The 24,089-nt window shown below is 44.5% G+C and overlaps 1 protein-coding gene across 1 annotated transcript in view; it reads left to right on the forward strand.

Moving 5' to 3' along the window:
* LOC110970391 (unconventional myosin-XV-like) overlaps positions 1 to 24,089 on the forward strand; it is a 191,809-nt gene that overhangs the window by 129,373 nt on the left and 38,347 nt on the right. Inside the window, exons 45-48 of the mRNA XM_051945996.1 lie at positions 318 to 387; positions 476 to 548; positions 4,435 to 4,508; positions 4,889 to 4,971. Coding sequence (XP_051801956.1) covers positions 318 to 387; positions 476 to 548; positions 4,435 to 4,508; positions 4,889 to 4,971 — 300 coding nt within the window. The remainder of the gene's footprint in view (positions 1 to 317; positions 388 to 475; positions 549 to 4,434; positions 4,509 to 4,888; positions 4,972 to 24,089) is intronic.

A 24,089-nucleotide genomic window follows, 5' to 3' on the forward strand; every position in this document is an offset into this window, starting at 1 on the left:
ATACATCAGACTCGATGCTACTCGATGCTCAGCAAAATCCTTGCTAAGTTTGAAGCTATTTGCAGATTTCTTGATATACAAAGAACAGAGATGCATAGAAGAGATTCCTGTAATTTCACAGCGAAATGAAACCACTCAGGTGTAAGTAAAGTAGTTGAATGAGTCTACGTAATGAATACATTAAAATGCATTTTGCTCAAAATACCTGTATACTTTTATTGAACGGAGTTATTTTAGTGTGTTGTTGCTACTTTCCCAAATTATCAGAATACGTTCTTTGAATGTAACGCTGCACACTGTGACTGATTCTCTTGTAGAGATTCCCTGAAGAGCAAAAGCAAGAACAGAGACTCCAGGGAACCCACTGAAATGATAAAGTTCTCCAAGGTGAACTGCTTCTTCTTGCTATCAGCCTGTACAGCTGTGGGCATACTGAGTTGTTCATATTATACTTGTATGATTTTCTCTTTTGCAGACTCCTTTGACTGAGTCTCTGATAGAGTTCACCGACTCAGCCATGAACAGAGTGGCAGCTGATCTCTTCTTGTGTAAGTTCTGAACTTCTAATTACGTCATCTCATTTCCGACTCATACTCTGCTGAAACGAGGAGTTCTTGGACCTTCTTACATCTATTGCATGCCCAGTCTTGAAGAGGGATCCTTCCTCGAGACTGGTTCCATTTTCAATAAAGTAGACATCTCAAGGCATTTTCTCTTCAGCTTATGGCATATTGCCATATTTTTAGACATTTATGGTGTACTTTGCTGATTTCATGAATATGTCGAGCTAAATTTTGGCTATGTTGCCCTTGGCAATGGATGTAAAAACATGGCCAACGGATCAAATGCAACTTTAGCACCCAATGGTATTACAACATACAGAATTTTTTGTTGCGTAGTTGTCTAAAATGTAAAAATATCATTAAAAATATGTATCCATGCAACAGCAGTAGGAATAATTGGCAGGAATAACTCATCATCATGTTGAGTTGTTAGGCTCACCTGAGAAAAGGTGTGAAGAGTGGTTAAATCTTCGGGGAGAGTTCTTAAGGCAGCTTTGTATGTTGCTGAGACACATGATGATGAGTCATAGGTAGGAGGCTACTTAGTGGGCCGTTAAATCAACGACTCTCATCAGGCCCCCCTCTATTAGTATATTAATACCTTGTTGGGATTCAACACCTGTTGTTGAAAGATTTCTTTAGTCTTTTTATAGATACCATCAGCCCCACCTCCACTTCTAGTGCTTACCTGGGACTCTCCAAACTAGTTTTAGAACTGAAGAAGCCACTCGGATGAGAGGCGAAACGTCTTCATGACTGTACTGTTGTAGTTTCTCCGTGAAGTGCAGGTGGAGAAGAAACGTCCGTTGACACTGACTTTCTTAATAAGATTTATTGAAAGAAAGCACAGCATCGATACAGACAGAAGTTGCCTGGGAGGAGACCGCCGATTGATTCCTCATCAAACAAAGACCAGCCACACTTTTATACCTTTTGGTAAAGGATAGAATTACAACATCTGGTTCATATTTGAAGACCCCTCCTCAAAGACAAAATCACCCTTGAATAGAACCCCTCGTCTCTACTATCCCAAAGGACCACATCCATCTTCTAGCTAGACTGGGGTGCCCCAGAATCAACATTGTATTTACATTTCTCAGAAAGGTCCATTCTGCAAAAATTGGTAACACATTTGGTTAGATGACATTATGACACACAACTCACATCAGGACTCATATCAGAGCAGATACTACAGTACCAACATGGCCTCTTACCCAAGCTCCTTTGGCTATTCACTGTCTATGAGTTCCCCATGACAGTCGTAGAGGTCACTGAGAGGAAGACCAACAAGCATTACTTGGGCATTCCCCCAAGTTTCCCCTCAGTGGGCAGTTGCAACTTCCCCTGTCATCGATTGTAGAGGAGTACAAGGTGGCAAAGTGCAGAGTCTTGTTAACCATGAGTGATTCCAGTGACAACTTGGTAAAACAAGCAGCTGTGGAGCAGGCAGTGAGGTCTCTGAAGCAGTGAGACATCATCAACAAGGCTTCGGCTCCACTCATTTCCAATCTTGGGGAGATGCAAATGCAAAGTCCAGATGACACATGCTGCAGGCGGAAATCTGGAGCAGAGGCGGGGAGAAACAGATAGCCAGGACAGTGGAACAAGGTTCCCTGGGAGCTTGGATAAAATAGGATCTGCCCAAGTGCAAGGTCACATGACCAGAGCTGTGGCAACTGGAGCCTTACTCTCCTTCCTCATGATGTCTGTATATGACACTCTTCCTTCACTATCACATCTGCACACATGGGGGCTGAGAGCGGATCCACTCTGCAAGCTCTGCAGCCAGAAGGAGACTGTCGCACACACACTGTCTCAGAACAAAACAGCTTTAACCCAAGGGTGGTATAGATGGCGCCACGACAAAGTTCTCTTCTCAATCGCTGATAATATAGAGTGAGAGAGAGGCAAAAGAGGCCAGCCGGCACAGTCATAAGGAGAGCGATCTCTTTCCTTCAGGAAGGAGCTTGGCCTATTAAGACCATGAGAACAAAGCCCAACATCCTTCAAACTGCAAGCTCTTGGGAGATGAGTGTTGATGTCGGAAGGAGGTTGCAGTCCCCAGAGGTGGATCAAACAACCCTCTCACCAGACATTGTGCTGTGGTCAACCAATGACCAGAAGATAATTCTGGTCAAACTACCGGTGCCGTGGGAAAAAGGCTACGAAGAGGTCCACAAGAGGAAGGCCTCAAAGTACCAGCCTCTTATCCAAGAGTGCAGAGACAAGGGCTGGCAGGCGTGGTTGTTCCTGGTGGAGACTTTGTGAAGGGGGTTCCCAGCCAAGTCAGCATGGTGTTTGCTGTCAGCTCTGGACCTGGATGAGCGGAGCAAGAAGCGAGTTGGTCGTAGGATGGGGGAGGAGGCGAAACACACTTGGTGTTGGATTTGGAGTCAGCGAGAGGAGGAAGGCTGGAGGCCAGGAGCAGGTGGGCAGTCAGCTGGCCTCTCACTGCCAGTCCATCAACTGGAGAGTGTTGTGGTTGAGGGCCAAAACACTCAGTGTAGGTTGTGCACCACCTGACGACATCTGCTTCTGGCCAAAGGCTACAGCTACAGTACCTGTTAGGGTAGCTGAGGACGGCACCCATGAGTGTGTGCAACAAGTCAGTTAATGGTTTTTCTTTATTTTCATGACTGTTTACATTGTAGATTCTCACTGAAGGTATCAAAACTATGAATGAACACATATAAAATACCTTATGAACCTCATCCAGAGAATGCCAAGAGTGTGCAAAGCAGTAATCAAAGCAAAGAATCTAAAATCTAAAAAATGTTTGACTTATTCAACACTTTTTTGCTTACTACATAATTCCATTTGTGTTCATTCATAGTTTTGATGCCGTCAGTGAGAATCTACAATGTAAACAGTCATGAAAAAAGAGAAACTATTAAATGAGAAGGTGTGTCCAAACTTCTGACTGGTACTGTACATCAACTGCATGCAACAAGTGTGATGCTCATTTGTGCTTCACAGATCAAAAAACTTGCTTCCTTCAGTTTCACATATAAGGAGACGCAAAGGAGAATGCCATCCACCAATGAAGAGTCCTCAGATACCAGAAATCCTTATGATGTTCAAGCAAAGTCCAACATGTAAATATGAATAAATTGTAAAGGACTGATGTAATAAAATTCCACTTTTGCAAGTCAAGAAAATCAGAAAGTTGTAATAACATAATTTTCTTAAAGTTTTTTATTTTGTGGAAGTGCATTGCAATTACAGTTTTGACTTGTTAAATTAATTTGCATTTTATTGTGCCGTATTCAACAATTGCATATCAATAAAATTAATTTTAAGATAATATTTTAAGATTATTGAATCATCAATGCCTAATCATCTGTGAACTTTAAGAATGAAGTGGTAATATTTGTTTACACCAAGACCCACTGCTACAATTTTATGTTTTTACAAAATCAAAAAATTCAAAAAATAAAAAATCTAATTAGTTTCTTGAAATATGTGTGTTTGTTTGGATGTGAATAATTTACTCAAAATTGTTGAATTAATGGGTGGTTCTTGACTCATTACCCTTGTATTAAAGCCTTATTGTCCGCACAGCCAACATTTTGAATATTTAATTATAACTCGCAAACAACATAAAAATTCATCCAGCATTTTCCAAAAATGGATCATGCATACACAAATCCTTTGGAGCAGTCATTGGAACATTACGGAAGAGAAATGCATTACACTAAGCCCTTTCTGGGAAATGGAAACAGTCTACTCTAAGAGTTTTTGTTTAGTTAAAGGGATTTTTGGGGGCAATTTAAAAATCTGCTTTTTAAAACTTTAATGCCGTTGACGTGTGTGTGTGGGGGTGTCTGCGTGTGTGTGTCTCTGCGTGTGTGTGTCTGTGTATTTTGTGTAGGCGTTATGCGTTTCATGGGCGACTCTTCCCCAAGAGGACAGACAGAGCAGGAAGTGGTGAGCAATTTCCTCAAGGTAAATAAGCACATAATGATTTCTTAGTGCACTGATTTCTCTGATCTATAGACTTAGTCGATTGTATTATTCCAAGGAGGGATATTAAGTCATTACAGCAGCATGGGTCACCCTAGACATGTAACCAGTCTATCACAGGGCCACATATACAGACAAACAGTCACACTTACATTCACATTTTCGGACAATTTAGAATCACCAATTAACCTGAGCATGTTTTTGGACTGTGGAAGGTCGGAGTACCCAGAGAAAACCCACACATGCGCAGTAAGAATATGCAAACTCCATGCACAAAGATTCCAGACCAAGGCCAGGATGCGAACAAGGGATATTCTAGCTGCAAAATGAAAGTGCTAACCACCAAGCTTGTGTCTCCTCAGCTCATTGCAGATTTCGCCTTGATGAGGGATGAGGCTTACTGCCAGCTCCTCAAACAGCTTACCACCAACACAAGCTCCAAACCGTAAGTCTGCTGGCCGCACATTACCAACGACAAACGCACGCACGCACGCACGGCGTCAGAATCGATTCTAAAAGCGTGCGCGTCTATCAACTAAACGTGTCACACACGTGTGCTTTGTCGCCTGTGCAGCAAACCGCGCCTGACGCGTAATGTAGTTTCCCCATTGACTTATAATGGCCTCTTGTTCACGCGCACGTTCACGTGTGATCATTGCTGCACGCCGGCAATCACACGATGCGGAGCGGCCATGCGTAACATTCATGCGTTTTTTTTTACAAACGCATGCATTAACGCTCACATGAAGATAATTGAATATTTCGGTCACGCACTCACACGTACGCGGAAATGACGTGTGTGTGAACTCTGTCACACATTATGGTGTCAGAATCGATTCAAAACAATCAAAGCAACTCGCAGCAACGTGTGTGTACATGCATGATTATTATGCTACGCGTGCGTGCGTGCGTTATAACGTGCAGATTGTATTTCACGCGTAACAAGAAGCTGCGTACCTATGAAGCAGCGCGTACACGCCTGTCTGTCACTGTTTGACAAATACTGTTACGCGCTCACACACACATGCGGTTGCAATTTCTGATCGTACACAATAGAAAGTTGATCTGCACCGTGCGCACCACTCTGCGTAACATGAGCGCGTAGTGCAGTTGGCCTTTTCATTTTAGTCAGCCAGGGGAGGCAGCAGTGAGCCATACTTTACCTGGTGGAAAAGAAGAAGATGATGAAGAAGAGTCTCGCTGACAAGTAGAGCTTCCGACAGCTTCCAAGGCCGGCGCCCGAAGACAGTGTGACAGCAGTGGTGGGACTGGTGTTGGCCCAAGGTGACTTTGAACCAGTGCTTTAAGTGGGCCGGTACGCACCAGTACGGAGTACCAGCACTTCTCAATTTTAGTCTCTTGCGTACCGGGACTTTTTACAGCATACTGGGACTTCACATGAGCCCATCGTACCCTCTATTGCTCTCTTTCTCTTGCACTTGTGATACTCCTGTGGCTATACTACATTACCCAGAGTGCACTGGTACATGCCCCTCACGAGACGTCACTTGTAAGGAGATCTCGCAAGTCGAGTGTGCAGAAAAAGGACGTGAAGGAGAAATCTCGCGGAAGTTGAATGTAAACATTAGAGTGCGGTGAAAGCAGTCTGGGTTACCGGTTGGCTTCAGGTGGTTTTGTGACATAATTACTAATGTTGGCGTGGCTCCAAAAGGGCCAAAAGAGAACCCAGACAGGTAATGTGCCCGGTGAAGACACAGGACAACAGTAAGTGAGGACCAGCCAGCTAGCAGTAGCATTAGCGCTTTAGCTGGTGACTTCTGATTCACTCGTTGCCAGGGATGTCAACAACGATATAGGACAAGAATGGCCAGACTGCTGGTCAAACGATCAAATAAGGTATTTTTGTTCACAGAATGAGTGGCTTATAAGTAAGGAAAAAAGGCTTGGATGCAAAGTAGATAGTAAAGTCAGCTCCCTTGCTACCCAAACACAGCAGGATCTGAGGTTGTCACATGAGTGGACTACATGTTTAATCTCTGCATTTGGAGCTGACAAAGCAACACAACTGTTGTCTTTGCAAAAGAAGATTAAAGCGCATCGAGATTCTAAGTCACACATGAAAGCAGCAGAGATGGAGAAAATCTCATCACGCAACGAAATACAAAAACACATTCAGGATATGCACAAAACTGAGCATGAGACAAGTTGCAGAGTGTTCCGAACAGCATACAAAATTGGCAAGCATGGACATCCATTTACGGATATGCCAGCTGATGTGAGACTGCAGGAGCTGAATGGAGTCAACATGGGTCGAATTCTGCACTCAAATAACACGTGCTGATGTAAGAATTTTCCAAACGCCGAGGATCAAACTCATATAAGCACTCTCTCTCTAATGTTGAACTTCGTTCCCCCATTCCTGGAGGAAAGCCGGGGACAGTGAATTTCTATGTGTTTTATTCACAGGAACAGGACATTCAGATCTTTCACTTGAGGATGGAGCTCCTGTAATCATTTCTACACCTGGAAGAACCTTTCTGATGGACAAGGATTCTCAATTATATGCTATGGATGTCTTGTTAATGAACTTTTATGCAAAAATCCCTTTTCAGCTTTAGGAGACCCTCAGCCGGAGCCCTTTCTGCATTCCACAGGATCAGATAACAAGCCATAAAACTTTATGACTTGGAGGAGCACAGGGGAGACTGGAACAGAGAGAGACACCTTCTGAACTGGAACAAAAGAACACTTGCCAAATTAATATTTCTGATATGTATTTTTGTTTTTCAGGTTTACCAAAGTTACTGACTGTGGTTCATCTCTGACATATCCGAAAATCTCACTTCTATCTTTCACAGAAGTGGATTTATTAAAATGTGATGTTTAATAATTTCTTCAATAGGATACTATGATTTGGAATGAATTCCATTATTAACCTCTGAATTTACTTTCTATTTAGGTTGAAAGGTGAAATTTGTATTTACCTGTTACCAAATCTCTGACTTGTCATATTTTCACTGTGATATATAGGTTTAATGTCCTAAACATAAACATATAGTTATGAATGAAATAATTCACATAATATGATCATATGTATTAATCCACACGTTTCTCTATCACACAACTGAGGCATGGTGGAGGAATAGACAGATCGTGTTTTGTGCGTTTGAGACTATATTTTAACAAATTCCTGATCATTCCTTTTTCTCTGCCCGTCTCCTCTTGAGAACAAAAAGAATCAAATTCCACCAGAGATTCACGCCGAAAAAGCTCCCCTCCGCCTTGAGGTCCTCCCATGACCCTCTTGGCCTGATATAAGCCGGACAACGCCCGGTCCCAAACTTACTCTCTTACTCTCTTACCCTCTCCTTCCGTCTCTGGGACCCATGTCTGGGTCTCTCCTTATTTTCCTTCTAAAAGCACGTTTTTTTCTATCTCGTAAAGTTCTAAGTTCCAAAGTTTAACTATTTTATCCTTTTACTTTTGTAACGTAAGTAGACATATTTGCTCACGTTCAATGCCGAATTTATTCTTTTATTCGTGATTTTTGACAGAGAACCGATTAAGCACCAGCATTTATTTTTCTTAATTTTGGCAGGTTGCAGGTTGCACCAACATCCGTTTTTCTTGGCTAAAGCCTGAGAACCATCATTTTAATTCAAGTGACTCTTCATTAACCGGGCTCCATTCAGCTGTGCACACCGGAAATCTTCTGGACCAGATTTCCGGGTCCGGAACCAATCACTGACGGCAGGACATCAATGCTTTGCCATAACGACGATACTACGCACAGAACCAGCAAGTCCAGTGCGTTTGAAGCGTCCGCTGAAGGCTAGCAAGGTCCCAGCCAGGAGTTAACTCCGACAGATGGTTCTGTTACAGTAAGACCCAGCTGACTTCTCTGCCTGAGCAGGGGTTTGATGGACTAACTGCTAGATTAATTAAATCCGCCGTTTATTCTTTTACAAATCATTAATTTTAATCCAAATTACCGTTATCTAGTCAGGGTAGCGATCTGGCTTCTCCTCACCATACTATGCTTTGAACACACACAAACCTCACTCCACTCGCCACACACTCCCACATCTCTCACACACGCGCACACACCACACACACTATGGCGTCAGAATCGTGTCAAAACAATCAAAGCAACTCACAGCAACGTGTCTGTACACGCATGATTATTTTCTTACGCGTGCGTGCGTTGTCGTGTGCAGATTGTATTTCACACGTAACAAGAAGCTGCGTGCGTATGAAGCAGCGCGTACACGCCTGTCTGTCACTGTTTGATAAAAACTATTACGCGTTCACACACGCGTGCGGTCGCCATACACAATAGAACGTTTCTGCACCGTGCGTACCAGTCCGCCTCACATGAGTGTGTCGTGTAGTTGGCCTTTTCATTTTAGTCAGCCAGGGGAGGCAGCAGTGAGCCATACTGGCGGAAAAGAAGAAGACGAAGAAGAGTCTCCCCTTTTCGACCGAGGCAGTTCCGGTTCGAGGTTGGAGTCGGTGGCCGATTCGGCTCCGGTTTTTTGTTTTTCGACAGGCGGTGGGCCGCCTCCGGGCTCCAAAAACTGGGACTCGCACCGGCCCCAACTCCTTGCTGGGCCAGAGGTGGCCCGAGGTGAGAGCCCAGTACGTCAGGGGCTGGGGTTACAGTCCAACCGTCAACAGGGGAAACACAGAAGCGCCGTTTTTAAACAGCCGAGCGAGCAGCAGTAATGTTCAGTGTTTGTGTTTTCAAAACCGGTAAATATAGAAGCAAAATCCAAGCAGCAACCGTCTGAGGAGGAGACCCAAAGCTTCCTGGAACTGTGGTCTTCATATGAAATTCAGTGGAAGTTAGAGGGAGCCTCTTGGACCACACCAGTGTTCGAAACAATCCAGTGGGAGATGGCTACAGCTGTACGAACGGAGCCTGACTAACTCCTCAACAACTAAAAAGTTCAGAAATGACTACAAGAACCAGAAAAGGCAGCCGGGATGCAGCAGTTTTTGGCCAAAAAGAGCCCCAATTTTTTCCGGCTGCATTCCGTGATTCCAACCGGGTCCCTGAACGCAACAGCTGAGCAGGAGTTGATGCAGGCCGCAGTACCGATCATGATAGGTAAGTTTTATTTCTTAAACACCCTGCTGTTAGCCGACTATGAATACGCCAGCTACAACAGATCCACATCAATATTATGAACGCTACGCCAGCTAACGTGGTCCGGACACAGGATCAGAGGTCGACTATTTGCTAACCAGTTAGCCACTGCTAAGCTAGCAAGCTATGAAAACCGTCTTATAAAACCTGAGAAACAGCAGCAATATTTCATTACCAGACCTGTATTCAGAACCTCCCACGTTGTTACACAATGGCCCATTAATCATATTGCTGAACTATATGATAATCATTGAAATTTCCCTTGAAGAACCAATAAACTGTTTAACATTATTAATACGAGTCTAAAACTTATTCAAAAGATCAAATTAACACAATGAAGTGAGGAGTACTGATAATGTGCAGCTATTTTTATAATTTCAAGGTAAAATGCTGATTGTTCTGTGATTTTCCAGCTTTGCAGATGTGGAAATTCAATGCATTCATTACTTATACACAGATTTCTTTGATGGTTTTTAGTTGTTGCTCAAATATATCAAGGCATTTAGCACTGCTGGAAATTATTACAGGCATTTTTTGTAACATTTTCTAACATCGTACGGACAAATTAATAATTAATGGAGAAAATGGTTTTAAATTACAGATGCTATCAACAACATTTCTTAATTTTATTTAGTTGTCGGCCTAGGATGATGAGGTCCAGTTACCAGGATCACTACTCTGCAGCTTACTGGTTCCGTCCTGCAGCTCCTTCATGCTGTCCTCCTCGCTACAGACCAAATCAAGTAAGATTTTGATTTAATTAATAAACACCATACATTTACAATAAAAAAAAATCAAGTAAGATTTGTTTAGACTATGCAGACATCAACATGATCAATATATTATCTTTTGGCCCATCCTAAAATCACAACGTACAACATTTATTTTAATCAATCAATCAATCAATCAAAGTTTATTTCTATATCACTTTTCTTACATACAGTAACACTAAGTGCTTAACAAATTAAAAACAAACAATTAAAAGACAATGTCCCACATCCCTCCCAACTCAGCTCCCATCATACTCCCTATCAACACACACACACACGCAGACAGTCACACAGCCACGCACACACACATACAACACTTCTACAACAGAAACTAGAGAAGCACTCGGAGAGCGCATACCTCCGCCATCCCGTTTGTCTGTCTGTCCGTCTGTCTGTCCGTGTGTGTGTGTGTGTCTGTCTGTCTGTCTGTTGAGAAATGGCCACCTGGCAGCCATTTCTCAATTGTCCTTCGACCTTCAAAAAATTCCTGGATCCAGACGGTGATTCGGATCACCTCCAAAATCTAATTGATTCTTACTCGTGCTCTTCTGGACATCCTGTAAAAATTTGGTGAAAATCCGTCCATGACTTTTTGAGTTATGCTGTTAACAGACAAACAGACAGACAGACACACACAGACAGACGGACAGACAGACAAACAAACTCCGGTGATTACATAACCTCCTGGCGGAGGTGATAATAATAACTAGAAAAGCATGCAGAGAGCGCAGACTTCCGCCAGGCCATCTGTCTGTCTGTCTGTTAACAGCATAACTCAAAAAGTTATGGACAGATTTTCACCAAATTTTTACAGAATGTCCGGAAGAGCAAAAGTAACAATCGATTAGATTTTGGAGATGACCTGGATCACCGTCTGGATCCAGGAGTTTTTTGAAGGACTCTATACAATTGAGAGATGGCCGCCAAAATCCGTCCATAACTTTTTGAGTTATGCTGTTAACAGACAAACAAACTCCGATGATTACATAACCTCCTGGCGGAGGTAATAAATTAACTGTGTTCATGAATATAGAAAATAATTACTGACAACTAATGTTGCTTGGGTGCTTTTATGCAGGATAAAGGAACCAGGATGCTACTGTGGATTTGCTGCAGTATCTGGAGACGTCAGAGGAACAGTTCTTGGAACAGATCTGAAGACACCGAGACCTGACCACTGCTGTGCTCCAGAACATCCAGAGGACGGATGAAAATTCAAACACCTTGGCTGGACTGATGGGACGTATGGTGTTGGTGCTGGAGCGACTGTCACAGAAATAAACTGCATTGTCCACTATTCCTACCTTTTTTAGAAAAAGTAATCATATTTTTTATAAATTCTTTTCCTTCTTAGCTATTTAAGTACACTGGTATTTTACTCTTGCACTTTGGCTGAATACAAATATATTTGTGATGAAAGATGCGTGTTTTGTCTATAATCTACAGAGATTTTATTCAGTGTTAAGTGCACACTTCTACGTACACACATTTTGACAGATAATCAGTTGTGCTTTTCAAGCAGATTTCAATCGGAAACATATCAGCAACATACCAGTATGTTGTTTCTTACAACATATGTCACACCAAGCTAGATAAACTGCACTACTGCAGCAGATATACACACGTGGACAAAATTGTTGGTACCTCTCAGTTAAAGAAGGAAAAACCCACAATTCTCACTGAAATCACTTGAAACTCACAAAAGTAACAATAAATAAAAATTTATTGAAAATTACATAATCAAAAACAGCCATTACTTTTGAATTGTTGATTAACATAATTATTTAAAAAAACAAACTAATGAAACAGGCCTGGACAAAAATGATGGTACCTCTATAAAAGATTGAAAACTATTTGACCAGAGTGACATGATTAACTCAGGTGTGTCATTTAATTGACATCACAGGTGTTTCCAAACTCATAATCAGTCAGTCTGCCTATTTAAAGGGAGACAAGTAGTCACCCTGCTGTTTGGTGAAAAGGTGTGTACCACACTGAACATGGACAACAGAAAGCGAAGGAGAGAATTGTCCCAGGACATCCGAAAAAAAATTATAGACAAACATCTTAAAGGTAAAGGCTATAAGACCATCTCTAAACAGCTTGAAGTTCCTGTGACAACAGTGGCTCATATTATTCAGAAGTTCAAGACCCACGGGACAGTAGCCAACCTCCCTGGACGTGGCCGCAAGAGGAAAATTGATGACAAATTGAAGAGACGGATCGTTGGAATTGTATCCAAAGAGCCCAGAGCAACCTCCAAAGAAATTAAAGGTGAACTCCAAGGCCAAGGTACATCAGTGTCAGATCGCACCATTCGTCGTTGTTTGAGCCAAAGTGGACTTCATGGGAGACGACCAAGGAGGACACCACTGCTGAGAAAAACTCATAAAAAAGCGAGACTGGAATTTGCAAAAATGCATGTTGACAAGCCACAAAGCTTCTGGGAGAATGTCCTTTGGACAGATGAGACCAAACTGGAGCTTTTTGGTAAGGCACATCAACTCTATGTTCATAGACTCAAAAACCAAGCATACGAAGAAAAGAACACTGTCCCTACGGTGAAACATGGAGGAGGCTCAGTAATGTTTTGGGGCTGCTTTGCTGCATCTGGCACAGGGTGTCTTGAAAGTGTGCAAGGTACGATGAAATCTGAAGACTATCAAGGCATTCTGGAGAGAAATGTGCTGCCTAGTGTCAGAAAGCTTGGTCTCAGTCGCAGGTCATGGGTCTTCCAACAGGACAACGATCCAAAACACACAGCCAAAAACACCCAAGAATGGCTGAGAGAAAAGCGTTGGATTATTCTAAAGTGGCCTTCTATGAGCCCAGATCTGAATCCCATTGAACATATGTGGAAGGAGCTGAAACATGCCATTTGGAGAAGACACCCATCAAACCTGAGACAACTGGAGCTGTTTGCTCATGAGGAGTGGGCCAAAATACCTGTTGACAGCTGCAGAACGCTCATTGACAAATACAGAAATCGTTTAATTGCAGTGATTGCCTCAAAAGGTTGTGCAACAAAATATTAAGTTATGGGTACCATCATTTTTGTCCAGCCCTATTTCATTAGTTTGTTTTTTTAAATAATTATGTTAATCAACAATTCAAAAGTGATGGCTGATTTTGATTATTTAATTTTCAATACATTTTTATTTATTGTTACTTTTGTGAGTTTCAAGTGATTTCAGTGAGAATTGTGGGTTTTTCCTTCTTTAACTGAGGGGTACCAACAATTTTGTCCACGTGTGTATTATTGAAGTGTGCTTACATTACATGTCTACATACACTACTCACAAAAAGTTACTCAACTTTCAGGTGACATTTATGGAAATTGTAAAAATTAATGCTATGGTGATATTAAATCATGAAAGCAGGGCATTTAAGTAGAAACATGCAATAGTGATTTCCTCATCTCAAACAATTTATTAAAACAAAAGCTAACAGCAGTGAAGGGTATATCACAATAAAAATGTCTCATGAGAGTTTGCACAGAACAGCAGCTTTCAGCTGAAATCCGGTACAGTTGTGTCCCACCAGTAGCATGGTCACGGATGTTCCCAGACAACAGCTGACCTCTGTCTCGTAATTAAGATCATCTATAAAGGTAAATATAGATACTATCATCAGTTTATTGCGTTTGTTTAACCGCTATGTAGGTTAGCCACAGCAAGACGGAGTATCTGTGTGTGAATGAGAGGGACCCAAGTGGAAGAGTGAGGTTACAGGGAGAAGAGATCAAGAAGGTGGAGGATTTTAAGTACTTCGGGTCAACAGTCCAGAGCAATGGAGACTGTGGAAAAGAGGTGAAGAAGCGTGTACGTGCAGGCTTGAATGGCTGGAGAAAAGTGTCAGGTGTGATAGAAGAGTTTCAGCTAAAATGAAAGGAAAGGTCTACAAAACTGTGGTGAGACCAGCCATGTTGTTTGGTCTGGAGACAGTGTCGCTGAGGAAAAGACAGGAGGCAGAGCTGGAGGTAGCAGAACTGAAGATGCTGAGGTTCTCTTTGGGAGTGACCAGGATGGATAGGATCAGGAATGAGTACATCAGAGGGACAGCACATGTTAGAGCCTTTGGAGATGGTTCAGACATGTCCAGAGGAGTGAGAGGGAATATATTGGTAGAAGGATGCTGAGTTTCCCACTGCCAGGCAGGAGGCCTAGAGGAAGACCAAAGAGGAGGTTTATGGATGTGGTTAAAGAGGACATGAAGGTAGTTGGTGTGAGAGAAGAGGATGCAGCAGACAGGGTTAGATGGAGGCAATTGATTCGCTGTGGCGACCCCTGAAGGGAAAAGCCGAAAGGAAAAGAAGTTTAACCGCTATGTAATGGATGCAAACGTATTTGAGGCTAAGTAGCTAAGCTAAATGAATTATGGAATAATAATAAACGTCAGAAGAACTGCAGCCTAGTGGCTTGGGGCTGTGAAGCCTGAGAACCTAATTTATATAATAATAAAAACTGGGTAAGTTTATCCCCGTGTTTTGGAACAATAGCGCCATCAGCTGGAACCGAACAACTACATGACGCGCTCATGTTACGCGTTATGCTGCGCACGATGCAGATCAACAACTATTGTGTACAATCAGAAATTGCGACCGCACGCGTGTGTGAGCGCGGAAAAGTATTTGTCAAACAGTGACAGACAGGCGTGTACACGCTGCTTCATACGCACGCAGCTTCTTGTTACGCATGACAGAATTCGCGCACGTCATTTCCGCGTACGTGTGAGCGCGTGACTGAAATGTTCTATTATCTTCATGTGAGCGTTAATGCGTGCGTTTGTAAAAAAACGCATGAATTTTACGCGTGACCGCTCCGCGTAGTGTGATTGCCGGTGCGCAGCAATGGTCACGCGTGAACGGGAGGCCATTATAAGTCAATGGGGAAACTGCATTACGCGTCAGGCGCACAGGCGTCAAAGTACGCGCGTGTGTGACACATTCAGTTGATAGCTGCGCACGCTTTTTGACACGATTCTGACGCCATACACACACCACACTCCACAGACACACACACCGACACGCACGCACACACACGTAGACATGCACGAACGCACACACACACGTCATATCTGCGTTGTATATAGTTAACTTGTCATTATTTTAATAGGAAGTCAATAAATGCTTCATTTTAGACCAAATTACGTTTTGAGTGTTTCATTGTGCAAGAATGTGGTCTCTTTAACGAGGATTCAAACCTTTAAGATATGAGCTTGATCAAAAAATTTTATTAATATTACTTTTTTTATTAATGTAACTAATTAATTTCCTTACATAAGTAAGGTGGTGCCCCTATTAATAACAAGAGCAAAATCATAAAGTAGATCTCCTACACTGATATCATTGATCATGTTTCAACAGAGATGAAGAAAAAAGTGTCTGATGAAATAGTCAAAAACAGACGAAAATTGTGCGTGTTGATTGATGAATCCACCACAATCAGTGGAAAGTCTGTGTTGGTGGTGTGTTTGCGGTCAGCTATTGCCAACGCAGAGCCAGACACCATATTTTTTGACCTGGTTGAGTTGGATGGGACCACACCAAATGACATAACAGAGAAACTGCTAGCATATCTACATAAAAATGTCTTTGATGACCACTTTTTGGATGAGTGTTTTGTGGCATTTGTGTGTGATGGAGCGTCAGTAATGCTAGGCAGGAGAGCCGGGATTGCGTCACAACTTTGTGCTCGATTTCCAAACCTGTTTGTTTGACACTGCTCCAATCATCGTCTGGAATTGGCAGTTGGGGATGTTCTCAAGGAAGTGAGTGGACTGAACCATTTTAAGATTATTTTTTGACAAGCTTTACACTCTGTATCATGCCTCACCCAAAAACAAAAGAGAACTGAGTCATTGTGCACATAGTATTGGCAACATCTCCTTACAATTGGACAAGTTTTGTCAGTAAGCTGGGTTGCTTCAAGTGAGAGGACTGTGAAAGCAGTATGGGAAAGCTACAAAGCTCTTCAGGCACACTTTTCCAGTGCTACCAGTGATGTTTCAAGAGATTCAGCAGAGAGAGCAAAATACAAGGGACTCAGTGATGTTTTAACCTCAGTGTCCTTTGTTCTCAATCTTGGTGTGATGTATGATGCCCTCATAGAACTCAGTGATCTGTCAAGGCTGCTCCAAAAGAGAGACATGATGCTACCTGAAGCAGACAAGCTGTTGGCTTGCCAGGTTCGAGTCTTTGAGTCAATGGTTTCTCACCAGGCCCAAACACAAAAAGAGTTCTTGAAGCTCAAACTGCGGGATCCTTAAAGAATATAGCCCTGCATGACAATCCTAGAATTGTGAAGATCAACGCAGCACAGTTCTTCCGCAGCATGGCTGACAATATTAAATGCAGGATGTCTCCAAGAACTTCCTCTCATGTCAGTACACAAGAGAGCTCCTCACACAGAGGTGACAGTTAGCTGATAGCAGATATAAAGGCTCTTCAGCCAGACACTTGGCCTGAGGGAGAACTGGACATACAACATGGTGATGAAGAGGTGCTCCGCTTGTGTGACAGATTAAAAGTGTAGATGAGACGTAGTATACAAGGATTTCGGGAATACAAGGAACTGAGGGGATCCCAGACACCAGAAGCTCTGAAGCCTCTGCTAAAAGCTGTCCACACCATTGCTGTGTCTACAAGTGAATGTGAGCGAGCCTTCAGTTGTATGAACAACATTCTAACTGACAAAAGGAACTCCCTTGGTCTTACCAGACTTTCAAACCTGATCTTTCTGAAATGTAATGGGCCATCATTAGAACAGTTCAGTTCGCAAAGCTATGTGATGTCATGGCTGGCAAAGGGGAGACGAAGCGCAGAAGAGAGGGAATGTGAAGCTCCAAGCCGTTCAAGCAAAGAGACCTGCTGGAGCCTTTTCTAAGTAAGTTTAAATATAATCACAGTTGTCTTATATAATCACAGTCCACTTCTTTTGACACATCTGTACTATATAAAATAAACCAGAAAAACAACACTGCCATGAATTCTGATATAAAAAGCCTAGTAGTTTTTAACATTTATTGTCTGAAAAATGTTAACTCTTCTTTGTGTTTATTATGGGTCTGGGTGTTATTTTCTCCATCATACTGTCCTCATCTTCTATATATTTCTCTTGTGTGTGTCTACAGGGTGTGTTCTGTACCAGTTGCCTTGTTTGAGGGTCAACCTGCTGTTCAGAATTTGGTTGCATTTGTGTAAGTACATGGAGATTTTATTCATCAGTAATATCATGTTGTTGGTCCTCCTAAGTTTGTGAATTTGCCCAGTTAAGTTACACTACAATCAAATATTTAGGTCTAAAATATTAAACATTGTCTATGATTTTGTCATGATAGAAAAAAACACAGGAGTTTGTCATTTAACCTCATTGATATACTTGTCAACAGCATAGCTTACTTCTCCAATTTTCTCCATCATACTGTCCCCATATTCTATATATTTCTCTCATGTGTGTGTCTACAGGGTGTGTTCTGTACCAGTTGCCTTGTTTGAGGGTCAACCTGCTGTCCAGGATTTGGTTGCATTTGTGTAAGTACATGTAGATCTTATTCATCAATAATATCATGTGGTTGATCCTCCTAAATTTGTGAATTTGCCCAGTTAAGTTACACTACAATCAAATATTTAGGTCTAAAATATTAAACATTGTCTATGATTTTGTCTGGTACAAACAAACACAGGAGTTTGTCATTTAACTTAATTGATATACTTGTCAAATGCATAGCTTACTTCTCCAATTTCCTCCATGTACTGACTCCATCTTCTATCTATGTATTTCTCTCATGTGTGTGCCCACAGGAAATTTTAGATGCCAGTTCACCAGTGCATCAGCCTGCATGCCGTTTGAGGGTTGCCGCCCTGAAGACCTCTTTTGGGCCAATATGCAAGTGAAAAAATATAATTTATCTGGAAACTCAAAAGTTCAATAAAGACAAATTTCCTTTTAAAAATCTGTATCATGTCCTAGTATTTAAATATATTGTGGCGAAGAAGAGGGAGACACAAGCTAGTTGCTGGTGAGTGAACTTTATTCTTCTCTAGCCACACACGAAATGCCGCCAAAACAATGTCAACAACAAACTATGGGGGTCTCAGGCACGCCCCCTAAACCACCACGTCCAATGGGTGAGAGAACCAGTATAACCTGTACACTACACAGCCCCCCCCCCCCCCCCCCCCAATACCCAGAAGGGAACATGGCATGTAAATTAACATCTCAACGGGGGCCTAATAGGCCTCCCATAGCGGCTGCGCCGGACCACCGTCGAGTCAGTGGAAGGAACTTGCAAAACAAGGCGCTCGTCAAAACAGTGGGCAGGAACAACATCGTCCATTACAGGATGAGGAACACAATCAGTATGATCGGACAGAGCCGGAGGCCGGGAAGGAGGACGGCCGCGACGAGGAACCTGGCCCAGCAACACAACCTCGCCTGCCACAGCATAAGCAGGCTTAAGTCGATCCACAGACACCAGCTCTCTGCGCCCGCCCACATCCAAAACACAGCCTTTGGCACCATGCTCAAACACTCGGAATGGACCATCGTAAGGAGGCTGGAAGGGCGAGCGGTGGGCATCGCGATGTACAAAAACAAAACGGGCAGACATGAGAGCTGTAGGCAAAAAGACCCATGGGAAATAGTGGTGCATAGGGCCTGGGGCTAAAGAACCGCCGGACGAAAAGGGGTCCACCGCAGAACGGAGACACGGCGCGGCTGACTCCAGCAAAAACTCACCCGGGACACGGACCGGCTGGCCAAACACCAACTACGCAGAGGACACGTTAAGATCCTCTTTGGGAGCCATGCGCAACCCGAGCAAGACCCACGGTAAGCGATCCACCCAACTGTCACCCACGAGCGTAGTGTGCATTGCTGCCTTGAGCGAACAATGGAAACGTTCACACAACCCGTTAGCCTGAGGATGGTAAGCCGTAATACGGTGTACCTGCACCCCCAAGGAACATGCCATCCCTGACCAGAGCTCCAAAATAAACTGAGGGCCCCTGTCAGAAGTAACGTCTGACGGTACACCAAAACGGGCCACCCAAGCAGACAGGAAGGCACCAACCACATCGGTGGATGCAGTGGAGGACAGGGGAACCACCTCGGGCCACCTGGTGGTCCGATCCACCATAGTGAGCAGGTGAGTGAAACCTTTGGAAGGCGGCAGGGGCCCAACTAGATCCACGTGCACATGGTCAAAACGCCTGGCAGGAATTGGAAAAGGTTCAAGAGGGGCTTTGGCATGCCGGTGCACCTTGGCACACTGGCACGCAGCACAAGATGCCGCCCACCCCTTAACGTCTTTACGAAACCCAGGCCATACGAAATGGGAACCGACCAGCTTAACCGATGCACGCACACCCGGATGCGAAAGCGAATGAACAGAGTCAAAAACGCGCCGCCGCCAACCTGCCGGAACCACAGGTCGAGGCCGCCCTGTGGAAACATCACACAGGAGTGTAGGACCCCCTTCCTGCAACACAACCTCCTCAAGCTTAAGGCCTGAACCGACGGAACGAAGAGCAAGGATATCCGGATCCCCGGGCTGTTCAGCGGCCATGGCTGAAAAATCCATCCCGAGGAGCACGGGGCAAACGAGCACGCGTGAAAGACAGTCCGCAACCGAATTGGACTTCCCTGCGACATGACGTATGTCAGTAGTGAACTCAGAAATGGCCGCTAGGTGACGCTGTTGACGTGCCAACCAGGGTTCTGTTACTTTAGCCATGGCAAACGTCAGTGGCTTATGGTCCACATAAGCCGTAAAAGAGCGACCCTCCAGCAGAAAGCGAAAAATGCTGAGTAGCCAAAAACAGGGCCAACAACTCACGGTCAAAAATGCTGTATTTACGTTTGCAGTCCTGTAACTTGCGGCTAAAAAATGCGAGAGGCTGCCACGCGTCTGCCACCTGCTGCTCCACAACAGCCCCCACCGCTAAATCAGAAGGATCAGTCGTGAGGGTGATCGGAGCACTAGGGTCAAGATGAGCTAGGAGAGCTGCATTAGCTAAAGCAGACTTAGCCCCCTCAAAAGCAACAATCCGGTCTGGAGTCCAGACGACAGCGTCAGCAGCTTTCCTGGAATGCAAGGCATCGTAAAGCGGCTGCAGGAGATGAGCGGCAAGGAGAATGAACCTATTGCAGAAGTTCACCATGCCCAAAAACTCCTGTAGGGACTTGACCACCACCGGGCGGGGGAAATCCGCCACAGCCTGAACCTTAGCCGGCAACGGAACAGCACCACATGCTGAAATGCGATGAACCAAAAAATCGATCACCGGCAACCCAAACTGGCATTTGGCTGGGTTGACAATCAGGCCGTGGGCATCCAAGCGTTGGAAAACCTCTTTGAGGTGCGTGCGGTGCTCTCCCAGGGATGAGCTGGCCACCAAAATGTCATCCAGATAGACGAACACAAACTCTAAGCCGCGTGACACCGAGTCCATCAACCTCTGAAAAGTCTGCGCTGCACCTTTAAGGCCAAAGGGCATATGGAGGAACTCGAAAAGCCCGAACGGGGTGATCACCGCTGTCTTTGGCACATTCTCCGCGCGTACCGGGACCTGATGATAACCGCGCACCAGGTCCTCCTTAGAGAAAACTGAGGCACCGGACAACCGAACTGAGAAATCCTGTATGTGAGGAACAGGGTAATGGTCTGGTGTTGTCGCATTGTTCAGACGGCGAAAGTCACCGCACGGGCGCCAAGAACCATCTGCTTTAGGCACCATGTGGAGGGGCGACGCCCAGGGACTGTCTCACAATCCCCAGCCTCTCCATGGTAGCAAACGCCTCCTCAGCGCAAGCTAGCTTTCCCGCGTCAAGACGCCGCGCGCGCGCAAAAACCGGCGGACCACTAGTGGGGATAAAATGTTCCACACCATGTTTAGCGACTGTGGAGGAAAAGGAAGGAGTGGTCAAGGATGGAAATTCAGCTAGGAGACACTGAAAAATATCTCCAGACGCCGAAAAACTTGCGTGCATCACCGGCCCCCCTCCCCCGGCCTCACATGGAACAGTGGCAAAAGTTACAGCGTCAATAAGTCTGCGGTTAGCAACATCAATTAACAAACCATGAGCACATAAAAAATCAGCACCGATGTTTGGAACAGTCACAGAGGCAACTATAAAGTCCCACTCGAACTCACGTCCGTGGAAACAAACAGTTGTCCGTTTCGTGCCAAAAGTCTCAAAAGGGGGGGCCGTTAGCTGCACTTAGCAGTGGTCCGCCTCCACGATCTGACCTCCCTGGACCGGTGGAGTGCACCAAACTCTTCTGAGAGCCAGAGTCAACCAGAAAACACTGTCCTGACAGAGAGTCTTTATTAAATAGCAGCTCACCTCGTTCATCAGCGCTCAAAGTGGCCACTGCATTTCCCGACACCTCAAACGCACATGGGGGTACACAGCGCTTTGCTTTGTTGCCAAACCTCCGGTGGTAGAAACACAGGGGACTCTCACGGCAACGAGTCCTCGCACCGACTGCAGACACCACCGCCGGGTCCTCCACCGTCCTCTGCCGGGCCTCCACCACCGTACTCTGCACCGCGAAACGTCTGGTAGCCAACAGGATCTGGTCAGCTTCTTCCGCCAGGCCGCGGTAATCGCCGGTGGCCAGACGAGGAGAGTTAGCCAAAGCCGCTCGAACTTGTGGTGGGAGCTGTCGCAGGAAAATGTGCGGGAAAAGGAACCCGCCGTCATCCGAACCCAGGAGAGACAGCATATCGTCCATAAGGTCCACGGCTGTACCGTCCCCCAAACCAGGCAGGCTAAGGATTTTATCCGCTCTCTCAGCGGAGCTGCTTCAGAGCCGCGTACATCCCGCTCTGAGGGGGGTTACGGAGCAGTGACATAACCCTGCGAGTGGACTGCTGGTCTAGGGCCACGACCACCAGATAGTACCTGGAGACATCTGCGTAGATGGAAAAGAGCTTTGACGTGTTGGAACCACGACGCTGGGTCGCTGTACCAGAATTCTGGAAGCTTAATGGCGGCTGGGGCAGCGGAGAACGAAGCCAGCTGTGGGAGCTGGAGAGACGAGGAGGCCGAATCCGTGGCCGCAGTCGAAGACAAAACACTCCCTTCTGCCGGTTCAGTCATGCTCAAATCAGGGTCACCAATGTGGCGAAGAAGAGGGAGACACAAGCTAGTTGCTGGTGAGTGAACTTTATTCTTCTCTAGCCACACACGGAATGCCACCAAAACAATGTCAACAACAAACTATGGGGGTCTCAGGCACGCCTCCTAAACCACCACGTCCAATGGGTGAGAGAACCACTATAACCTGTACACTACAATATCACTTAATGATCTGAGGCTACCCACCGCCTAATTTACCTGGGAACAGTCGAATAAGGGGAGTACCGGCACTTATTTTTTTCCACTTAAAGGGGAACTTTGTTTTTTTTCAACCTGGGGTCTGTTTTCATATGTCATTTCATGCATGTGAGTGATGGAGAAATGAATTTTCGACATAGCTCCAGTATTTAGTCAGGCAGGCAGCTTCGCAGCTCAGCTAGCGAAAAGTATTGGGCAACTTGCCCCCCCCCGCGTCAAAGTCCGCCCTAAACGTGCTTTTTTTCCCACACTGACAGGCTCGGATAGTATCAACGAGTGTCCCACAACATACTAGAGATGAGAAGTGAACGAAAACCTCCACATTACTTGGCGATCGCTATTTGTTGTGGTCTGTATCCAAATCTCAGGTCGCTAGAAAGCAAATCTTGTTCCAAAATCGCACGATAGCTCGCGAGCTATCGCATCAGTAAAAGACTGAAGGTGGCTGGGGTTAGAGATTAGCCTCTACATTGGCACATCTGTCAAGATGCAAAGACCACAGAGAGCCATTTAACCATTTATTTCTTCTGCTTTGAATCTGATTGTCTCATAGATGATGAAGGTGCAAAGGACACATGTAATAAATGGAAACAATAATTAACAAAAATAGGTGTTATCAAACACGTCAAAACACATACAGTTAGTGAAGAGTCCACCTTAACTAGCTGTCTCAGAGAGAATCATGCAAGGCTGTACACATGACCAACTCAGATTTTTTTATAATTTGGCATATGCAGAGGTCCAACCCCTAAACCATCATAGCTGCAATCAGAAATGTCATATCTCTTTTATATTTTCTTTTACAGACTTTAGAAGATAGGGTGATTTTGAGCTGAGATCAGCAAAAAAAAAAAAAGCTTTCTGGGGCAAAAATTGTACTTTTTCCAATTCCTAGAAAAGCTGTATGTTGTATTTGCAAGCATGATATCTGGCAGTATTGTGGAAATTTAGTCCCTCCTCGACTGAAAAAAGGTAAAGTTTGCTTGGATATACTACTTCATGGACAACCCGGTCTCACGGGGATTCGTGAAACTGTCACGTAAGTTTTAGTTTCGGTTTCGTGCGCACCAACACGATTTCGTCATGTTTTTCGTGCCGCTCACCACGAAATGTTTTTCGCCGTGGTAATCACATCTGAAAGTGGTTTATACCGGCGGATTCATGACGATCTAAGCTGTCCATCGGCGTATACTGCTTGTGTGATCGCGTTTGCGGCCGCCGGCCGCCAGACATTCTTGAAATTCCTATGCAAATTGGTAAGTGTACCACCGGCTTATGGTTAGGTTATGGTTATGGTTATGGTTATGGTTAGGGTTATGTTTAGGAACGATGTCATGCA

This window comes from Acanthochromis polyacanthus, chromosome 3 (assembly GCF_021347895.1).
Source record: "Acanthochromis polyacanthus isolate Apoly-LR-REF ecotype Palm Island chromosome 3, KAUST_Apoly_ChrSc, whole genome shotgun sequence".
NCBI lineage: Eukaryota > Metazoa > Chordata > Actinopteri > Pomacentridae > Acanthochromis > Acanthochromis polyacanthus.